General features: G+C 42.1%; 1 protein-coding gene across 2 annotated transcripts in view; it reads left to right on the top strand.

The window, feature by feature from the left end:
- LOC121624630 (A disintegrin and metalloproteinase with thrombospondin motifs 14) overlaps window positions 1-20,575 on the top strand; it is a 46,969-nt gene that overhangs the window by 20,740 nt on the left and 5,654 nt on the right. Inside the window, exons 6-18 of one of the 2 annotated variants that reach the window (XM_041962426.1) lie at window positions 3,686-3,842; window positions 6,965-7,070; window positions 11,428-11,571; window positions 11,748-11,880; window positions 12,729-12,842; window positions 13,003-13,151; window positions 15,276-15,448; window positions 15,600-15,733; window positions 16,947-17,070; window positions 17,344-17,424; window positions 19,392-19,555; window positions 19,628-19,793; window positions 20,112-20,244. In XM_041962426.1, the coding sequence (XP_041818360.1) occupies window positions 3,686-3,842; window positions 6,965-7,070; window positions 11,428-11,571; window positions 11,748-11,880; window positions 12,729-12,842; window positions 13,003-13,151; window positions 15,276-15,448; window positions 15,600-15,733; window positions 16,947-17,070; window positions 17,344-17,424; window positions 19,392-19,555; window positions 19,628-19,793; window positions 20,112-20,244 (1,778 nt within the window). The remainder of the gene's footprint in view (window positions 1-3,685; window positions 3,843-6,964; window positions 7,071-11,427; window positions 11,572-11,747; window positions 11,881-12,728; window positions 12,843-13,002; window positions 13,152-15,275; window positions 15,449-15,599; window positions 15,734-16,946; window positions 17,071-17,343; window positions 17,425-19,391; window positions 19,556-19,627; window positions 19,794-20,111; window positions 20,245-20,575) is intronic. The other variant, XM_041962427.1, reaches the window with a different exon arrangement.

Here is a 20,575-nt window from a genome sequence, read left to right on the forward strand (position 1 = left end):
TTGAAATCAGATTTTTTCCATACAAATGGATCTCTGTTCATTCGTAGCATGGCATGATTACATTACTGTTATTGCCTTTTGTCTGGAATGGGAATCATTGTGCTTGACACCATGACCGAATAGAAAAATAATAGAACCACAGCTTTTTTTTTGCCAGACACTCCATCAACTGTACTTGTATTGAGGTGGCTCGTGTTAAGATTTGATAACGCGACACCCCAACCAAATAAAAAATGTTAACGACAATTCATGACACGTAAAATCAGTCAAAAAATAATACTGACATAAACAACCTGTGCAAAAGCTGCATTAACAACATGTATTTCTTATAATTTAAAAGAATTTTAAGAGTTACATGAGAAGAACAGTGCTTCTCTCTCAGTTGTGCAGTTATGTATCCAAAGCCAGCGAGAAGTTAGCTTAGCTTAGCATGCATACTGAAATCAGGGGGAAGCTAGTAGTCTTGGCTCTGTCCAAAAGCTACTACAGTAAAACAAAACAAGCTAAGATAACCCACATGTTTATCTTACAAAGAAGAGGGAGGCATCGATCTTCTAATGTGATTGTGGGCAGGAAAGTGGAAATGCTCATTTGTCAGAATGTGGAAATACTCTCTGCCTACATCGGTGCAGGCATTTAAATGACTGGAATACAGTCGGCTTTCTGCAGTAATCTGACTTCTTTAATGTCATTTGTACGAGAAACCTGGTTTCCATTATTGGGCTAGGGGATCAGAGAAACCTGAGCTGGATGGTATATGTAATTAGGTTTCTAATCAGCCTTTTACATGTGAGCATGTGCATGATGAAAACTTGTGTCTGACTGACAGCAGAGCAGCTGGATTAACAGAAGATGCAACCACGTGTTCACAATAATTTCAAGTCGGAATGCATTTCAATATTGGGAAGATTCCCTACAGAGCCTCCAAAACAGTATATTATGTATAAGTTATATACTATATATAACACTTCTACAGCTGAAATAATTTGCCAATTAAAAAAAAAATCTTATTTCTGACCTGCTGCATGTATACATGGATTACAGCAACCAAGCTACTACAGGTACTGCGTGACCTGGTTTCTCTAAGCAACCTAGTTTCCTGTGTGCATGGTAACACCCTGACTGATTTTATTACACTGACCATGAAACCTCAAACCTCCCGCCTGAAAAATCATTCTCTTTTATTTCCAAAAATTGTCAGTACTGAGATGGTATTGGGTGCTATTAAGTGCTATAACAGAATTAGGGAGTGTATGTCAATTATGACACCACAATGAAAACAGTTCACATTTTCAGCACATTTAGGGGGCCCCATGGCTGGTTGGGGGCCCTTAGCAGGATGTGATTGATGATGCCTCAGGTCCACTCAGTGCTGCTCTCACTGTTTGATTGACGTGCAATTTGGGATGCAACGCTGTAAAAAAATCCCACCAGAGATGATGCTAAAAAATCTTAGCTAGATGCTGCTTCCTTAAATAAGCCCTTTTATGTAAGAATTATAAAGGGAAATGTTGTCATTTCTTATTCAGTAATGCACAACATGTGCACATACAGTAGAGAGTGAGGTGTAAGTAGAAGCTAAACAAATGCAATCAGATCTATCCACGTATTAGTTTGCTGGCAATCAGTCAGAACATCTGCAGCCCTCAATGCAAAAGAGTTGAAACGCTTTCTGAAAAATAAATGAAACAGACTGTGATCATGTGCTGATCCTTTTTGGCTTAAACTCAAGTTGGGACAGGAGCAACAAAAGACTGGGAAAGTTGTGGAACACAAAAACACCTGTTTGGAACATTCCACAGGTAAACAGGTTGATTGGTAACAGGTGATAGCTTCATGACTGGGTATGAAAGGAGCATCCTGGCGTTCACAAGCAAGGGCAGAGCGAGGTTCACCACTTTGTGAACACATGATTGGATAAAAGAAATACATGGGGTCTCTTTTAATAGGGTGACCTTTTGGCCCTCAGGCCTTCTTCAAAATCAGCAGTCACTCAGTAATTAGCACCTTGCTGCAGCATTACTTTTCTACTGCACAATGATGCATGATGACAGACACCAGTGTTGTTTGTCATCACCTGTCCATCCAGGCTCATGTACCTATTAATTGACATATCTGAGTGATTCTACCCAGAGGCTGGGCATTGTGCATTTGGTTTAACTCATCTGGTTGCCAAAGCAGAGAGATTCTGTTTACACAGCACCAATTAGATGAGCTCAGACATGTTGAGTGTGTCATGTTTGCAGCACACAGTCGGAGAAGAAAGACAACCTGTATTTCCAGTTCCTGTGGACAGTCTCCTTTCTAGTGGCCTCTCACACTCTGCGTTTGTCAGTCACAACGCTATTTCATCCTCTGCTGAGTTTTGCATGAATTGCACAGAAGACTAACCAAAAGCATTTCCATATAATATTTGTCATTCTATTTCAATGTCCAACAACAGTTTCAAATCATCTATCTGCAGCTGTAATTCAGCTGTGACGCTCCATGCACACAAGGTTTTTATGTTCTCTATGCAAATCTGGTCTTATTTGAGATGCACTGAGCAGATGGGAAACAAGATCTGCTCTCTATGTCTTGTAGGATTTACTTCATATACACACATATTTATGTGTTATTTTTATATCAAGTGCAATTCAAACTGAAATTTGGACTTAATTTCACTTATTCCTACTAGCAACATTACAGCATCCTTCAGGCACCTCCGCTACCAAAGAAATGGGAGCATAAAAATCCTATGAATTAAAAATCATACATTTTTCTATAGTAACTAGAAATAGTCATGTGATATCCGTGAGAAATACTTGTCATGATTACTAAAAAAGATGATACCTAATAAAACAGTACAATGACTGTTAATTATTATAGATAAGATAAGAGAAGACTTTATTTGAATCCCCCAGCCAGGGAAATTTGGGTGTTACAGGCAGCAGGTAATAGCAACAGAGTAGAGAAATACAAAATACAAAATAAAAACTGTCTATATATATATATATATATATATATATATATATACATTTTATACAAAGGACTATACAAAAGAAAAAAATATGTAAAAATACAGATATTGCCATAAAAATATACTGCCAAAAATTCTATATAATTTCACAGTTTTTACACAAATTGAACATGGGTAGAAAAAGCACGTGGTGGGTACGGATAAGCAAGTACAGCATTTACACTATTGCACAGTAATAAATATATATGTGTCCCAGTATAATACCAGTATGTACTGATAAGTAGTGTACTCAGTGAGAGTGCAAAAAAGGAAGGTGTATAATAAATCACACATCGGTGCAAAAACAGTCTGAATATGGACCCAGGGCTACATGAAGCATAGCTGGAGTTGAACACTCTGACAGCTGTTGGAATGAATAAAAGCTTTCACGCTCTCTAAATTCTTTATGTACATATATACAGTATATCAACTACATTTCCAAGGTTGCCTTTTTCAGCAATGAAACACAGTCTGTGGACCCTCATTGCCTTAGCTTTGGTTTTCTGTCTGATCTTCTGTCACGGTCATGATAACCGGGAGTGGACTATAGCCTTGGGATGTGCTGACATCCCCACTTTGCAGCTTTCCCACAGAATATTCATCTAAAAGTTATCTTGCACTGTAGAGTTTTCCTTTCTCCTTCTATGCACGGTTTGAGTGGTAAATCCCTCTTCCTGGCCTTTGCAGTCTATAAGCCTGATCGAGCGTGGCAACCCATCCCGCAGCCTGGAGCAGGTGTGTCGGTGGGCCAACACGCAGCAGCGCCGCGACCCAGACCACTCAGAGTACCACGACCACGCCATCTTCCTCACAAGGCAAGATTTTGGTCCCGCAGGTATGCAAGGTACTGTATTTTTCTCGATCGAGGCCTGTGCAGACTGAGTGCTGATATCTGCTTCCATTCACAAAGGGGTTGGCTTCGAGTCTTGCCCAGGTAAGGTTGATGGAAACTTAAAAGCGGAGGCTGCAGCTGAGGTCACGAACCCAATTCTGCCCACGGCGACCTCACAGGAACATGATTACTGAGCTTTCCAAAACCTTGCGGACTTGACATTGACGCCACCCTGGATATGACAAATTGATATTGTAGAGGAAGGTTTTTGGCATGTAGAGAAAAAACAGAACCTTTTGTTAGTCCGTCATTCATGTAAACTAACTGCTGTTTTTTTGTAGTCTTGTAAAGTTCAGTATGACTTCTTCTTCACTCATGAATAATGAGGAGATAATTCTCAGCCCTAATATCACATGTATGCAGTCATTAGCAGGAGTACCATACATGTCAGTTTAGCATTTGCCTCATGCTGTATTTCTTCTTTGCAGCCCTTCAAAACAAAATTTGAAGTGAGCAGCGTAACCGCCAGAGAAACTGGGCCCAGAATGAACAAAACATCCTGTGTGCTCAAGTTCAACACCTTCGTTGACCTGTGTGTATTTTTAACTTTTAAAGCACATGTGTCATGTTCAGAGGACGACCCGAGGCTACCTGGTTTGCTTGTCACACCTCCAGATGTTGCCATAGCTGCTGTTTTGTTGTGTTCATAACAAGCCCGGTTTCTATGGCACCTTGCTCTGTGTTGGGCTGGACCGGCTGCTGCGTCCCGGGGTCACGAGCAGACATCACACACACCTGTCAAAATGTAGCTGTGAGATGGCAGATTCTATATCTAAATAGAAGAGAGAATCCACTCAGTTTATGGAGTAGCTGCAGAGCGAATGGAAATTAAACAACTGTGTGAATCACAAATGAGTTTCACTGATTAGGAGTTAGCCGCGTTTCCGAACCCACTGTGATGAAATCCTGTAAATGGTTTCAAGTGTTTTAATCTGCTCTCCTGACTGATTTCCCTGTGCAGTGTGTGTGTCAGTGTTTGCTGACAGAGACCGCCCCTCTCCTCACTCGCGACACCAGTAGTGGAGAAACTGATTTTTAAGCCGAGCCACCGCTGCTGCTGCACCTTTTCGCTTCAATGTGCAAAGCTCCCAATGACCTCTTCACGGGAATGTTGTCTGCATTCTCCCAAATTCCCTTTTATCTGCCTTTCAGATAAAGGGTCAGCTTCCTCGGCTGCTTTCGTGTTTTGCCATTTCACAGCACTAATTATGTCCATTTCGCTGTCATTTATGAATTGAACCATCAACCATCTGGATCAAAAACTGGCTTTGATGAAGTGTCATGGTCATACTGTAGCAAAAAAAAAAAAAACCCACTCTGCTATGACTGAAGTAACCTTCTGCAGATGTTCCTCTTCCAACACCACCAAAATAACCTGACATACACGCTTTCTAAAAATCTTCATCACCGCCTGTCTGTCTGCTGCATTTTCTGCTTTTTACCTGCATGCCAAAAAAGGTCTTCTGATGGTCAGAAAGCATGAAAATTAGCTGAAAGCCGACAAAAGACGGCCGGAAACCAGAGTGCTTCTGAACCAAACCAATTGCGCTAAGCTGAATTGCTGCACACCTCTTGATCGAGTTATGTTTCATGTTTGTGCTTTGCTTAAAAGTTTGGTGAACTGTGTGAAATGTTGTGATGCCGGGCGGATGTCTGCTGGGTAAAGATGACAGGCTTCCAGGCTTGCTGTTTACTTTGGGACTTTCTTTATGTATGCTGAGGAGAAATTCAGTGTACAAGCTGTCTTGCAGGAGCGTCAGGTTCCCTCTACTTGTGACAACTTTCTACAGTGTTTGCTGTTCATTAGAGTTAATCAAGATGCAAGAAGATGCTCTTAAAGCAGGGGTGTGAAACCTCTGGCCTTCATCTTTGGCCCGCAAGACTGTTTGATCTGACCCATCAGGCAAATCAAAAAAAGCAACTCAGAAATACAGAACAATTCTCCACACAGCAATGACATTTTTCCCCGATTAAAGCAAATAACATAAAATAGTAGACCGTCATGGTGACTGTCAAGAAAATCAAAGTAGATGTGGATTTTTGCACGTTTCAAGAGAAGTTGTCCACCTTAGTATGTGAGGACGAGCTTGCAGGGATGAAAAGGCTCATCTCCAGAGTCGTTGCAGCTGGAAAACCTGCTAAACTGCACGAGCTGTGAGAACAAATGCACTGTAGGCATAAAGTTAACGTGGAGTTTGGGTGCCCAACAAGCAGCTGGCATTCTGACAGAGACAGTGTTATACAGCCAACAAGCTGAAACCTCATGCAGAAGGAGAATTCAGTGCTAGTCGTAGCAGCCTTTCTTAAAACCGGCTCTTGTAAAGACTTGGTTCTGCTCGGGACTGACTCAAAACCGAGTAGCATCATCATCATGATCATCGGTGCCATCTGACATCTAACGCCTTGCCAAAGAGACTCAGCTCCAGCCATTGCATTAGAGGTTAGTGTTGTGTATGTGTTCAGTGATACAGCCCTCGGAGGATGTTATGAATCTTGAAATGGCCCTTGATAGCTAAAAGGCTTCCCACCCCTGTTTTAAGGTGTTCGACTGCTCACATAAAGGCTTCTATTTTATAATTTTGGCACATTCATGGTTAGTGTTAGCCCAAAGGTATATTTTATAATGGCTGAATGCATCTGGTTGTTAACGCAGACTTGCTGCCAACATCACTGACACTGTGTTTACATTCAGCGGACGTGTTTATGTGGTACTTGATGTTACTTTCATTTAGTAACTCATCAGGCGCATTTTGGCGAGAGTTTGTCTTTATTATTCTGAGACTGTGACAGCCTAAACACATGCGTCATTGAATCAAAGGCAGTTCATATATATATATATACGGGTTTTTCATTAGTGACGTTAATAGTGGTCATCACTGCCGTGTCTGACCGCCAGCTGTGCACACCAGAGCCCTTCACAATGACTGCAGTCACATCATGTACAGCTCTCTACGTTCAATAATGTCACATCAAGAGATCATTTTCCACCTCAATCATCAGCGCTCCATGAGAATATCGTGACCTTCATCCTGGTACTTGATCATTAGGGCTGTGTGGTCTTTTCTGTTGCCCAGGTTACGCTCCAGTGACAGGGATGTGCCACCCACTGCGGAGCTGCACTCTGAACCATGAGGACGGCTTCTCCTCTGCCTTTGTGGTTGCTCATGAAACCGGCCATGTGTGAGTAACAGCATGACGATGAAAGCACCAGCAGGGTCTCGCAGGATCTCACTGCGTCCAATTAAGCCGATAGTTTTGCACAGTAGCTGGAGTTTGCAATTGAAGGCAGTGCGCTTTAACAGGACTGTTGTCTTACAGAAACAAATCATGTTGTTGCCTCAGCATGTGCATGCAGGAAGGTGAGCTTATTCAGCTCTGTTGGAAAAACAACCGCCTAAATAAATGTCTCACTGCCATTTACAGTTGAATAAATACCACACGAGCATGTGTACATCATTATTTACATAAACCACATGTATTAGAATATATTGCTGTGTCATCTATAGGCATATACACTCAGTGTCCACTATATTAGATACACCTGTCCAGTCTAATGCAATCCAATACAACTGTTGACCATAAAGTTTTTGTTGGCACTGTTGATTATTATGTTATTTATTATTGTCATAGGTGTTTCTAATATTATGACTCTTCATGTATGACATAGGAAGGACAAAAAAAAGGAAACATTTCTCAATATAATGTAGTTCAGTTCAGAATCCTGTTTAATATAACCTCAATAATAAACATGTAATTTACACATTTCTGACTTTGCCAAAAACGAAAATCTAGTTTACACTTTCTTCTTTTTTTTTTTTACAGAAAAATATATGAGACACAACCTGATTATGTTTTCAGCTTGTCATGTGATTCAGAAGTGCTGGTAGGCTGACTTTATTGCCTTTTAACCGAGCCAAGCTAGCTGTTTCCAATCTTTATGCTAATCTCAGCTAACTGGCTGCTGGTGGCAGCTTCATATTCACTGTAAAAACATCTCGGAAAGAAAGCAAATAACCATATTTCCCAAAATGTTAAAGTATATTTTTAAGTAAAGTACATAAGTAAGTGTATTTAGTTACCTTCCACCTCGCTCCAGCTCTCCAGCTCAACAGGCTGCATGCTCTCTGTCTGTGAACTTGTCGATCTTCACTCTGAGTCATTAGCAGCTTCTGCCTGTGGTCATGTGTTATCGCGTTTAACTGCTGGTCCATTTCACACAGGCCTCCTCTCCCCTAATGGGGCTCTAAAGGCTTATGTAGAAACGTCTGTGACCTGTGCCCCCGCTGCGGCACGAACACTGAGAAGCTGTGCAGACAGACTTGATTGGCTGTCACGATGCACAAAAGAACAGGAGAGCAGGTCAGAGGAAGCTCTTCATCTGCTAACAGTGGAAATGGGGCGGACGCCTCCCTCTGCCTGTTGCTGCTCAGAGACCTGGTCAGCAAGCATGACTAACTGATTGAATGCATCACTTTCACCAAACGGGGCGAAACCAACACTGCAATGGTGCTAATGGTTTGATGCTTTTCAGCCTCCAGCACTGCCTCTTTCCCTCACAGTGACTGACTGAGACACACAGCTGAAACGCATGTGTGCTTCTTGGTAAATGGACCTTAAAATTGCCCAAAACCTCTCGACTGCATGATAAAATTGATCTGTGTTCAGAATTCAAAGGATTTTAGCACAGCTGAGGCCGATTATATCTTAAAAAAGTAAAAGAAATGGTCAAAAATGGTTAAAAATCCTTCATAGAAATACCTGATTGATTCGGCAAAGATATCGGCTCGTTGCTTGATATTAATATATTCCTTAGTAAGTAAAGTAGTGTATGTGCGCAGCCAAAACTTTTTTTGAAAGGAATCTCATCATCAGCACACAGACTCAGGCCTTGACCCGAGAGGTCGTTTAAGAGGAGTTCAAGATGTTTAAATGCTGTGTTGCACAATGAATGAAGGATGAAATTAGTTTTGGACGTGTGCGTCATGCTTCATGCTGTAAATGCACCTTTACCTTTGTGTTTCAGCACATCTGAGTTATTAGATTTAATTTAAAATGCTTTCCTGCCACACGAGTCATGGATTTAGCTTCATGGACTGATATACACAAACTCCAAGCTTCCCCTGATATGTTTTTTAAAAGCTCCCTTCTTCGTTACAACTCTGAGGGCCGAAGTTGGCCAGCCAGAACATTTCATTCGCCAGATGTTTCAAGTGAAAACAATTATACTATAAATCACTGTTTTTTGTGAGGTAAAAATTCTCTTTAAATTAAACTGTTTTACATAATGTGAGCTTGGCTGCCAGAGTGACACTTTGCTCTGGAAGTCAGTCAATTAAGCATCTTAACAATACAATAGATGGCTGTTTTTGGTCCATGGCCCACCATTAAGCTTCAGTTTTGGCCTTCCAAGGGAAAAAGTTTGGGCATATCTGAATTAGACCCTACTTACTTTTTAAACTCATAAAATAACTTATGTCATTTATGCATTAAAACAGCCGAGCGTGGGGGGGTTTGAACAGCTGTCTCCTCACAGCAGTCGCTCTTAGTTGAAACCAGACGTGACCAGCTGGGTTCTGTCTGTCTCCTTGTGACTGCGTGGGTTTCCTCTGGGAGCTCTGGCTTCCTCGGTCCAGACACATGCAGGTTAGGTGAAATGAAAACTATAAATTCCCAGTAGGTGTGAACGTGTTCTGCCACAGGTTTCTCTGTAGCTCGGTGATAGACTGGCAACCAGCAATTCTCTGCCTCTTGCTTAAGCTTTCCATGACAGGAAGAGGGAGAATAGAAGTTGCATTTTTATATTAAAGTAGTCATGCTGTCCCCAAGAGAGGGAATTCTTAGTACAAAAACCTAAAAAGCCTGTATTGTCGAGGTCACATTGCACACAGACAACTGAATACTATAAAAGCAGGCTTCAGCTCAGTCACTGAATGAGCACTGGGTGACAGATGATAGGAATGAAAACATGTTTGGATTTTCTTGACTTGGATTTCCTCTCAGCTGCACTGAATATTTTAACATCTTTGCCTCCTTGTTTTGATTTTCCAGCTCAATTTGGTTCGCTCTCACGGCTTCAATGTGATTTAATTTAATTGTTTTCAGCAACTACGCAACTAGCTTGTGAACTAAACGCAGATATCTGCCTCAAGAGCTAAAAATATTGAATTTGCACTCAAAAACACAACTGCAGATGAGGATGATGCATACGCACCTAACTTTTTACCACATATCAACCACCTGTACAGATAAATGTAAGAAGGCGGATCTTCGATCTAACTGAGGTTAATACAACAAGTATCAGTAAAAGAACTTCAGCAAGACTGGGAAATGAGAGAAAAAACACAGTATTTATTCATCATTCGACTTATTTCTGCACATTCATTGAGTTGTCTAGCTGGCAAGTGGTGGCTTTCACCCTAATAAGTCCTGAACCATCACTGAATCTGTGCAGTAGGCTTGAACTGCTGTTTAGATCTAACTTTGAGAATGCGCGTGCAGTCAGGTTCCCCTGGTATGAGGCACAGCCAATTAGTGGATGTTGCTGCATTTCCTAACGGCTTGTAGCCGGCAGTTCGCTGCCAGTGCAAAGGTAAGACAGATGCCGGCAGCACCACAGAGAGCTGAAATGCTGCATCCCGTCCTGCCACACTAGCCTCTGAAACTTTGTGGGTTTTTTCATCGAAGACATCTTTAATCAGTCTCTGAACAGCTGAAGCACGGTTCTGGGTTTTTTTTTTTGTCCGTGTATCCCAAAATACACGAGTGCCCACAGCTGCACAGGCAAGGAAAAACAACTCCCATGAGGCTTCGTCAGCACGTCAGTGGCGAACGAGATGTGATGGTAAAAGCTCAACCTGTCTGTGGATGTTCAGCCAACAGAGCTGTCAGCGGTGGAAGCCTTGGAGAGAGAGCTCACATCACATCCTAACCGCTTCTGCAGACATTTCACTTTATTTCAGCACAAAGAACTGACGGACGCTCGTAGCACCACATCGAGCCAAAACCCTGCCCCCCCGTCTTGTTCCACTAGCTTCTGAAACCCAGTGTGATCGTATATTTCATCCGTCTGTCTGAAATGTGTGTGAAAATTACATTTTTTTTATATATGGCTGGTCTCAGTCTGTCAAAGTGCTGACGGGTAAAAGAATAGTTTGACTTGCTGAGAAAACGCTCATTTCTTTTCTTGCAGACTATTAGAAGTGAGGATTGATGCCACTGTAATGGCCGTACGATAAATATGAAGCTACAGCTAGCAGCTGGCTAACTTAGCTTAGCATTAAGCCTGGAAGCAGGGGAAAACAGCTAGAATGGCTCTGTCTAAAGGTAACAAAATCCACCATCCAGCACCTCTAAAGCTCAGTATTTAATCTACATAAAAGACTAATTAAATCAATGGCCTTTAGATGAGGAAATATCTCATCAAAGAACAGGTTAATTATACTAAAGTTAAATTTGTTTCCTTTGACTATGCTGGTGTTCATTTGCTTACATCTCCTGCACTTCCTGTTCAATAAACCGTGCTTCTTTTCCCCATCAGGCTTGGGATGGAGCACGACGGCCAGGGGAATCGTTGTGCTGATGAGACCAGCATGGGCAGCATCATGGCGCCGCTCGTCCAGGCCGCTTTCCACCGCTATCACTGGTCACGTTGCAGCAAGCAGGAGCTCAATCGATACATCCAGTATGTGAATCTCAGCCTGTGATTTCTCATTTTCTCTTTGCGCCGTATTGGTTTGATGCCGCGTGGCTAACGTGTGAAACAGCACAATATGTTATTGATTTTTTTTAGAGTGTTCTCCTATCTGGTTCTCTTGTTGTTCACATTCATGACTCTATTATTCTCCTCTTTTGCTTCAGCTCCTATGACTGCCTGCTGGATGATCCCTTTGAGCACAAGTGGCCCAAGCTTCCTGAGCTCCCTGGAATAAATTATTCAATGGACGAGCAGTGCCGCTTTGATTTTGGTGTTGGTTATAAAATGTGCACCGCTGTAAGTCTGCAAATCTCCAAAATATTGATTTCTTATCTCTGCCGGCAGTAAGCCTGGAGGGGATCAAGCGTTTCTTTTTGCGTTTGTGCTTCCGTCTATCTGTCTCCCCAGAAGGCAATATGAAGGGCTATCCCATAACCCCTTGATAGCAAAATGACCAAGCTGCATCCCCCTGGTAAACATGCCATCCCCTCTCCATCCCCTAGTGGCAGGGAGTGCAGGGGCAGACGGGTCGTTTAGGTGAATATGTCAGCCTGACTCATTGATCCTTTACACGACTGAGATCATATAAAGGATCTACGGCCGCGACCTTGGCTGTTAAATATCCACGCCGCTGTCCGTGGTGCTGAAGCAGCAGATGGATTTGTGATTTTCCCGTTTTCTCTGTCAGCTTCGTCTTTTGACTGTCGTGGCTCAAAAACTGACATCCATTAAAAGGTTTGGTCTCATCTTGAGCCGGAACATCTGTAGATTAAGTCCATCCCTGATATGTTGTGATCCACTAAAGTTGGGCACATTACAAGATGAATAAATATGAAAATATTGTTATCTTTGCTGCCATCTTGACTGGAAGTCAACAGAATAACATAATGCACATAATAACACATTAAACAAACACACAGTGAAGTTTTTACACGTGGGATTGCCTGGAAATAATAAGTCAAGTCTCTTTTGAGAGACACTATGAGAGAGATGCTTGTCTTTCTACATGCTCATAAGGAAAGTCAAGAATGCAGCTCTCTCATTGGAATATAGAAACTTGGATTTTCTTCCTGCAGCATGAAGAAGCTGAATGAATGGGTTTGCTTGCTCACTGACTTTTCCATAATTGCTGTCTCCTCGTTTAGTTTCGAACCTACGACCCCTGCAAGCAACTGTGGTGCAGCCACCCTGACAACCAGTACTTTTGTAAAACCAAAAAAGGTCCTCCGGTGGATGGGACGGAGTGTGCGCCGGGAAAGGTGGGAAAAAGCCTTAAATTTTAATGTTTCCTGTGCAATAATTGAACAGTGGAGCTCTCCGAAATAAGAAAACCTCAAAAATTCTGAAATGGTTTTAAATGTCAATGTCATTTGTCTGGACTTCTTGACCTTTCTTTCTGTCTTTTTGTCCAAATTTTAGTGGTGCTTCAAGGGCCATTGCATCTGGAGATCCAGCCAGCAGCCTCAGGGCCACGATGGGAGTTGGGGCTCCTGGTCAAAGTTTGGCTCGTGCTCCAGAACATGTGGAGGTGGCGTTCGCTCCCGCAGCAGACAGTGCAACAACCCACCGTGAGTGCTGAGGAAACTGCCAGCGGCCAAATAGCATAGATGATCTGCGTGTTCACCCGACACACACTGTAAAAGTCTGAATGCAGAGCTCGGTAGCTGGGCCAGATGGTGGCTATGATTGGTTTGATTGGACAAAAATAAGTTGAAAGAGTTCAAGAGTGAGAATTCTCAGTCTGCTGTGATCTGCAGGCACCAGGCTTGTTTAGCGTTTCCTGTTTTCCGGTGTAAACTTTGGACGTGCAGATGTGCACTGACGTTTGGAAATGGGGTCCATCGTCAACATTACACGACCGCAGTATAAACTGCAGCATCGCTCTCATGCACTGTTTACACTTTGTGATCGCTTTGTTCAATAATAATTTATTACCCCTATCAGATCCACGACACATGACCTTTTTCCGGGGGCAAGCGTGGGGATGTTTTGTTCAACATAAGGAATGCAGCAGGTGTATTTACACCAACATCAATAATGGATGCATTCCAAATAGGTTTTCCAGTTCGAGAATGCTGCATGGTGTCCTAAGTGTAAGGTTGTGTAATGTATAAAATAAACTCGAGAAAGTCAATTAGCAGACTGAAAGCTGAGAGCAGCAGCTGTGTCCCAGATCCATACTAGACACTAACTACCTACAGTGTACACATGGCATACTAATGATCATGGATCACACACATGTTATTATACTGTGTTAGCTGCTAGTATGCAAAAAACAACAACATAATTTACCAGTAAATGCAATATGTGTGATGTAAAATGATGCAACATGTGCACTTCAGCAGTTTTTTTAAGCTATCTCACCACTGAGCACAATTTAGTTAATTATTTTCCAGCTGTGAGAAGCTCCTCCATTTTCTTAGTGCATCGCAATGTGGTGATGATGTGCATCAACAACATGCACAAAAAAATCCCATATTTATTCTGCTTACTGTCTGGTTTGACTTAATTTTGTCACCTTTTCCAGTGCCAACACATGAAACCTAAAACCCTGCTCAGAATAAGTATGTAGTAGCTGATGCACACTATTCTCCCACAATGCAATGCACAAAGGAAGTGGACCAGATGTTCACAGCTGCAAGAAAATAAAACCCTCCAACAGCTCAAAAACCAAAAAAATAAGAACGGAAGTTTTTTGGAAAGTTCTTTTTTGTGAAGTCTGATTTGCAGAGATATTCCAAAGCCTGTTGATTTCTTGTACTAAAGTAGCAGTACACTATAAAGATTATTAGTATGTACTCCATGTATGAGTGTGCTGTTGAGAAACACAGCAGCTACTCACAGCTGCAGAAAATTATAACAAATTGCTGTTGGCGGTCTGACCACTTTATCTTTGACAAACATGGTGCTTTCTCTTTGTTTAATTTGCAGCCATTTTTCATGGCTGCAAATTGCGTGAGAATGAGATTAATTGTTTACGTCATTCCCTGTTGGCACAAATCGGTCATTTTCTTGTACACAATCTGCAAAACCATATTCTGTGACAATTAGTATATTGGACATAATCTATACAATTATGGTGTACAGAAACAACAATACACAGTATGTCCAATGGATAAGGCCTTTTAATATGTTACAGAAGGAAAAGCACAGACATAATAATATATAATAATAATAATATTATTGATTATTTCTTAACTCCATTTAGCTGCTTCAGTTTCAGGGTCTTGCTATTGTGCATGCCAGCTGCCGTGATTTGTGAAGCTGTCTGCTGTGAAAAAGACCTTCTGTGCAGAGTAAAGTAACTATTCGAGATTCGAGTGAACCTGCGAAATCAGCTGCTCAAACCTCTGGCAGAGAAAACCTTCAAAATAAAAGCCTCCTTATTGAGAGCTCCCAAGTGAACTGATCCATGTGGTCTATAAGGATAGATGATCTGATTGGGATTAGGGATCACAGCTGGGCTCCACCCCTCAATAACTTGGGTTTTGGCAGCTTTAATGCACATATTATTCTTTCTGATTCTTTTTGAATTCATATTTGTAATTTAGGAGGATCATGTTCCAACCTCCTAATTGTAATACTCGTAATGGATTTAAGCCTTTCCGTCAGAGGGCAGCCTTTGGATCTTTGGGAATATTATAATGGAAAACGTCTTCCAGTGCATCATTTTGTTTTTCGTCTTCGCTCAGGCCTGCCTACGGTGGTCGAGATTGCCCTGGCTCTGCTTTTGACTACCAGATGTGCAACACAGAGGAGTGCGCTGGCCCTTACGAGGACTTCCGTGCTCAGCAGTGCATCCAGAGGAGCAACAAATACCACAATAACATCAAGCACACCTGGCTACCGTACGAGCACCCAGATGGTAAGCCTGTCGAGCAAAGCAAAGTTGGCTCAAAGCTAGCTTAAACGTTCCTTGCAAAGCAATAAGTGGATATATGATATTTGCAGGCCGCTGATGTCTTTGTCAGATCCTGGAGATACCTGGATGAACCGTTTGTTTTTGTATTCTGCAGAGGGCCGCAAGTGTGAGCTGAGCTGCAAGTCCAAGGAGACGGGAGAGGTGGTGTTCATGAACCAGGTGATGCATGATGGGACCCGCTGCAGCTACTCAGACCCCTTCAGTGTGTGCGCTCGAGGAGAGTGTCTGGTACGTCTCTGCTGAAACTGCGTGCACTCACAAACACAAGCCTCGGCACGCTGTGAGACATATGAAAATAATCATTTGTGTTCGATGAGGTTTTTCCACATAAAAACTTGCTGAACTACTACTTCACTGAAAGGCCTGCCCTCAGCGTATGTGCACGTGAAGTTTTAAGCTTCCACGTTCCATATCGAGCCTCAGCTGGCTTCCAAACTCTCAAAATCCTGCTCATAAACATGTGTTAAACTCAAGGTGAGCAGAGAAACTTTCCCTTCAACACAAAGATAGATAGATAGATAGATAGATAGATAGATAGATAGATAGATAGATAGATAGATAGATAGATAGATAGATAGATAGGTGCAAAATGGATATACTGAGTGTTCTATAAGTTCTCTAAGCTGAATGTGAAAACAGGTGTCTAGTGTCACAGTACAGCGTTCTGCAGAGTGAAAGTCAAACATGCAAATGAAAAAATAAAGTAAGAGACATTCTGAGTGGAACATCACATTATCCATCATTATCACATTATCTGGAATATCATTATCTGTCAAGTGACACTGTCTCAACTACCACCTCACAGTGGCTTTTGGTCAGCGTGTAAACCCATTTTACATATTTTTCCGATCATATGAAAACACTATAAAATAGATCTTATTCAACAGTGCAATATTGTTACGTTTCATTAAACACGTGGTGCTAGCATTCAGAGTCATTTCTATTCACGTTTTATGACAGAGAGCTGCATCTTTGTGCAGTGGAGCGACAATAATAAATACCACAAGGAGCTGTTTTCCCACTTTAACCTTTGCTAAAGTGTACTTTGATGTTAAAATAACAGGACCCGCAGCTGTTACGCAGCTTACGATGACTAAAACTGTAAATAACTGTGATGGAAATACAGCACACCTCTCACACCACTCAGCTCTAACACAAACACACACAGACATCATTTTGTCTCGATAATCACCTTCGATGCAAAGTTGAGACTTTTATTTTTGCGGGCCAGCTGCTCAGTGTTTTGGCTGCGCTCCTGTTGTGTCTTAGTGTGTTTCCAGAGTGCACCATCATCATCACCATCACCATCAGGCTCTGAACCAGATGCCTGCGGCGTTCTCTCATGGCATCATTTCCCCAGTGGAGTAATGTCAGGCTGAGTAAAAGTCAAGCGCAGCGCCGCCCGGATTTGATTGACAGTCTTTGCTCTTTCCCCTCACAGCACGTCGGCTGCGACAAGGAGGTCGGCTCGTACAAGCAAGAGGACAAATGTGGAGTGTGTGAGGGGGAAAACTCCCACTGTCGCACCGTCAAGCTGACACTCACCAAGACGCCCAAAAAGAACGGTAATTATCGAGGGGGCCTGGGCTGAACTCAGCAACTCTGCTTCACATGAGTCACTACATATGATGGCTGTCATCACTTGAGCTCAAAATCATTAATCCAGAGGTATTAAACACAGTCCTCCATGGCTGACCACAGCTTGCATCCCACACTATCATCAAAGGACCAACATTTCTGTCTTGATGGCCCGATTCAAAGATAATTAGCCGCCATTAAAGATCACAGTACATGTTCAAAGCTCCCGGCTGAACCGTGCCATCTCCTTGTCTCGTTAGGAATGCTGAAAATGTTCGACATCCCAATAGGAGCCCGTCACATTGTTATTGAAGAGAACGAGACATCCCCTCATATAATTGGTGAGTCTTTCTTACATCCTTTTCCAGCTATGGAAACACACGATACTATTGATGCTAAATTACAGAATAATAACACAAGCCCTCTTTTTTTCCAAATATTAAAAGTTTCTTGTTCGTGTGTGTGTATGTGAGAGAGAGAGACTGTATTTGCTGGGTTTTTTACCTTGTAAGACTAGGGTCGCTGAGTTCAACTTCTGTACTTTATAAAAAAGAACATTAAAGGGTCGGTGCAACAGAAAACACACAAAACTGTAAACGGTTTTGCCTTCATTTGTCCAGCTTTTGCAATATCTGCCTGTGACTCCAGCACAGTGGTGGTGAGAGGAATTGTATTTGTGGCACTCACAGGATCCAAAAATTACATTTTAAAAAAGGCAGAAAGTCTTTCCAAAAACCTCTGGTGTGAAATGATTTTTTCTCTTCCATTGCAAACATGCACCGGCTCATGAACAGGTGGCATTTGTCAGATTAAAACAAGCAATTAATGACAAGTTTGTGCGAGCATGAGGTCCAGTGTCCAGCTGGTTAATGGTCATCTGATACAGAAATTAAAATAATTTCCAGAGGTGTGTTGGTGCCAGCATCTTCTGGATGAAATCTTTTCAGTTGTGCAGCACCTACAAACATGCATAGATAAATAAAAGTCCAACACGTAGCTAATCTCAGGAAAATGAGTACATTAGTAAAAGCAGTTCTGTAGAGCACAATGTTTCAACAGGAGCTATAACATGAATAATAAATTCAAATCTCAAAATATATGTCACGAAATGCTGCAGACACTCTTGTCGTCTTTGACCTCTGCACAACCACAGGCTGAATATAGAGAGAAACTGCACTAGACGCTTTTTCAAGTACATTCAAGTGTGTCAGAGTTGAACTGCATCTTAACAGCTGTGAATCCATGCGGGGTTACACAAGCCACGAATGTTTTAGAGCCAGCTTTCAGGCCTAAAGAGCATGTTGGATATGTGAAGGATTGATTTTGAAAAAAGAAAACGCGTGACAATGTGATTGTGACTATGGTGACGATGTATTGTTTGAAAAGAATTAGTAATTATAAGATGTATTATTAGATTAATTCTTATTAGTTATTAGCCTCTCCTTGTGCACATCGCCCATGTTTTCCTTGGTTGAGGGAGCTGCGTAACGTGGTTGTAAATTCCTTCTCATTGGACGGCAAAAAGTGAAAAATTTTTACCGTCCCGCTCTCGTCCACTAATATGATTTAGCTGCGCCCTCCATCCATATGATTGCATTTAACATATAGTACGTGGAGCTAAGAGTGATGCCCCCCTCAGGCGTCTGAGGTCACGTAGATGTACGTTTCTGCTGAGAAAGAGTGTCGTCTCAACTTGCAGCAGCTTTTCTGCTGTGAAGAGGAAGTCACTTAGCGTGTTGTGCTGAGTCTAAGTGCAATTAACACAGCTGATGAGTCACATCACAGGTGCTGTTGCTGTTATGGCAGGTTGCTTTTTTCCTGATTGGAGCTGCGCTGCTGCGCTAATGACTTTTCAATTTGAGCTGAATGTGGCTAAGTGGATGGGACACGATGACGGCTCGATCAGTTTGTCAGAAGTTAATGAGACAAGTCATTCAGAGTTCTGGAATGTCTTCAGGTGGCGGAGGAGCGACAGACTCACGTCTTTCAGCTCCGAGCAGCTCCCCATGCGAACGCCGTTCAGGCAAACCCTCCCTCTCCTCTTTCCCTCTCTGGCTTTTATTAGCTCATGGGAAGAAGAGATGACACACAACTTGGAGGAGTTACTGTTGGCTAACCACAGCGGCAAACATCTCCGAACACATACTGTCACGTTCCTGGCGTAAAGGGAAATCTCAGAGGTTGAGACGCCGGGATTTCTGTTCAAATATCAAGATTTTTAATGAATGAAGCTAAAAACTACACCGTGTGCACACATTCTTTCCCACCACATATGCATAAAAACTTTTTTCTTCCTCATTACTGACAGCTGTGAAGAACCAAGTTACTGGAAACTTCATACTGAATGCAAAAAGCGAAGACGCCGAATCGAAGACCTTCATCGAGAATGGTCTGCAGTGGGAGTACTCCATCGACAGTGAGAAGGAGACCCTGAAAACAAGTGGTCCTCTGCACGAGGGCATTGTCGTGCTGGTGAGTGGGTCTCGATCATCACTTTGCACTTTCTCCCGAGAGTTTGTGTGATAAACTTTGTTTGTCTCGCAGGTCATTCCCCAGGAAGACGACGCAAAGATCAGCTTAACATATAAATATATTATACACGAGGACCTGCTTCCGCTTATTACCAACAACAACGTTCTTCTGGCTGAACTTGACACCTATGAGTGGGCACTGAAGAGCTGGTCCCAGTGCTCGAAACCTTGTGGGGGAGGTCAGTGAGTGTTGGTTTGAATAGATCAGCAGTTAAAGCTGTGAGTCATAGCTTCGATTAATTCATAGGAATTTTATGATGTGAAGATTTGCCAGATTTTTTTTTTTTTTTTTACAATTTCATAACATATCATGCACTAAAATGAACTGATGAATAAATAATAAAGAGCCTAATCAATGATTAGTTGTACCCTAGAGGTAATTAGGTGTCACTGGCAGTTCAAGTTAAAAGCATTTCATATTTCTGTGTCAATCAGTGTTATATATCTGTCTTACCTTGCTGGAAGATTCATTATTCACACTTTCTGTCAACCTTCAGGCATACAGTACACAAAATATGGATGCAGGAGGAAGAGTGACAGCCGTTTGGTACACCGTAACTTTTGTGAAACCAGCAAAAAGCCCAAACCCATTCGGAAACGCTGCAATGTCCAAGAATGCAGCCAGCCCACGTAAGTGACCTCTAACTGCAGATTTTTATATTTAAGGCGGTGACTGCAGCAAAGTGCCAAAAACTGCAGTTCTTCAAATGACCACTTGAGGCTGGCTCCAAAACCGAGTCCATTCCCATAGACCCCCATATTAATTTGTCCAACAGCAGAAAGAAACGTGTTACAGCCTGGTGCAAAAAACAGTTTGGGTCTTCATAGCTGTTTTCCCTGTTTAAATGTCAGTACAGGTGGTGACTTTTTATAGAGCTTACTCATTTAAAATTATATTAAGGCTTAATGTAACCTCAGCTCCACCCACGCTCCAGTAATAATACCTTTGCCTCCAAATTTC

Source organism: Chelmon rostratus, chromosome 21 (genome assembly GCF_017976325.1).
Source record: "Chelmon rostratus isolate fCheRos1 chromosome 21, fCheRos1.pri, whole genome shotgun sequence".
NCBI lineage: Eukaryota > Metazoa > Chordata > Actinopteri > Chaetodontiformes > Chaetodontidae > Chelmon > Chelmon rostratus.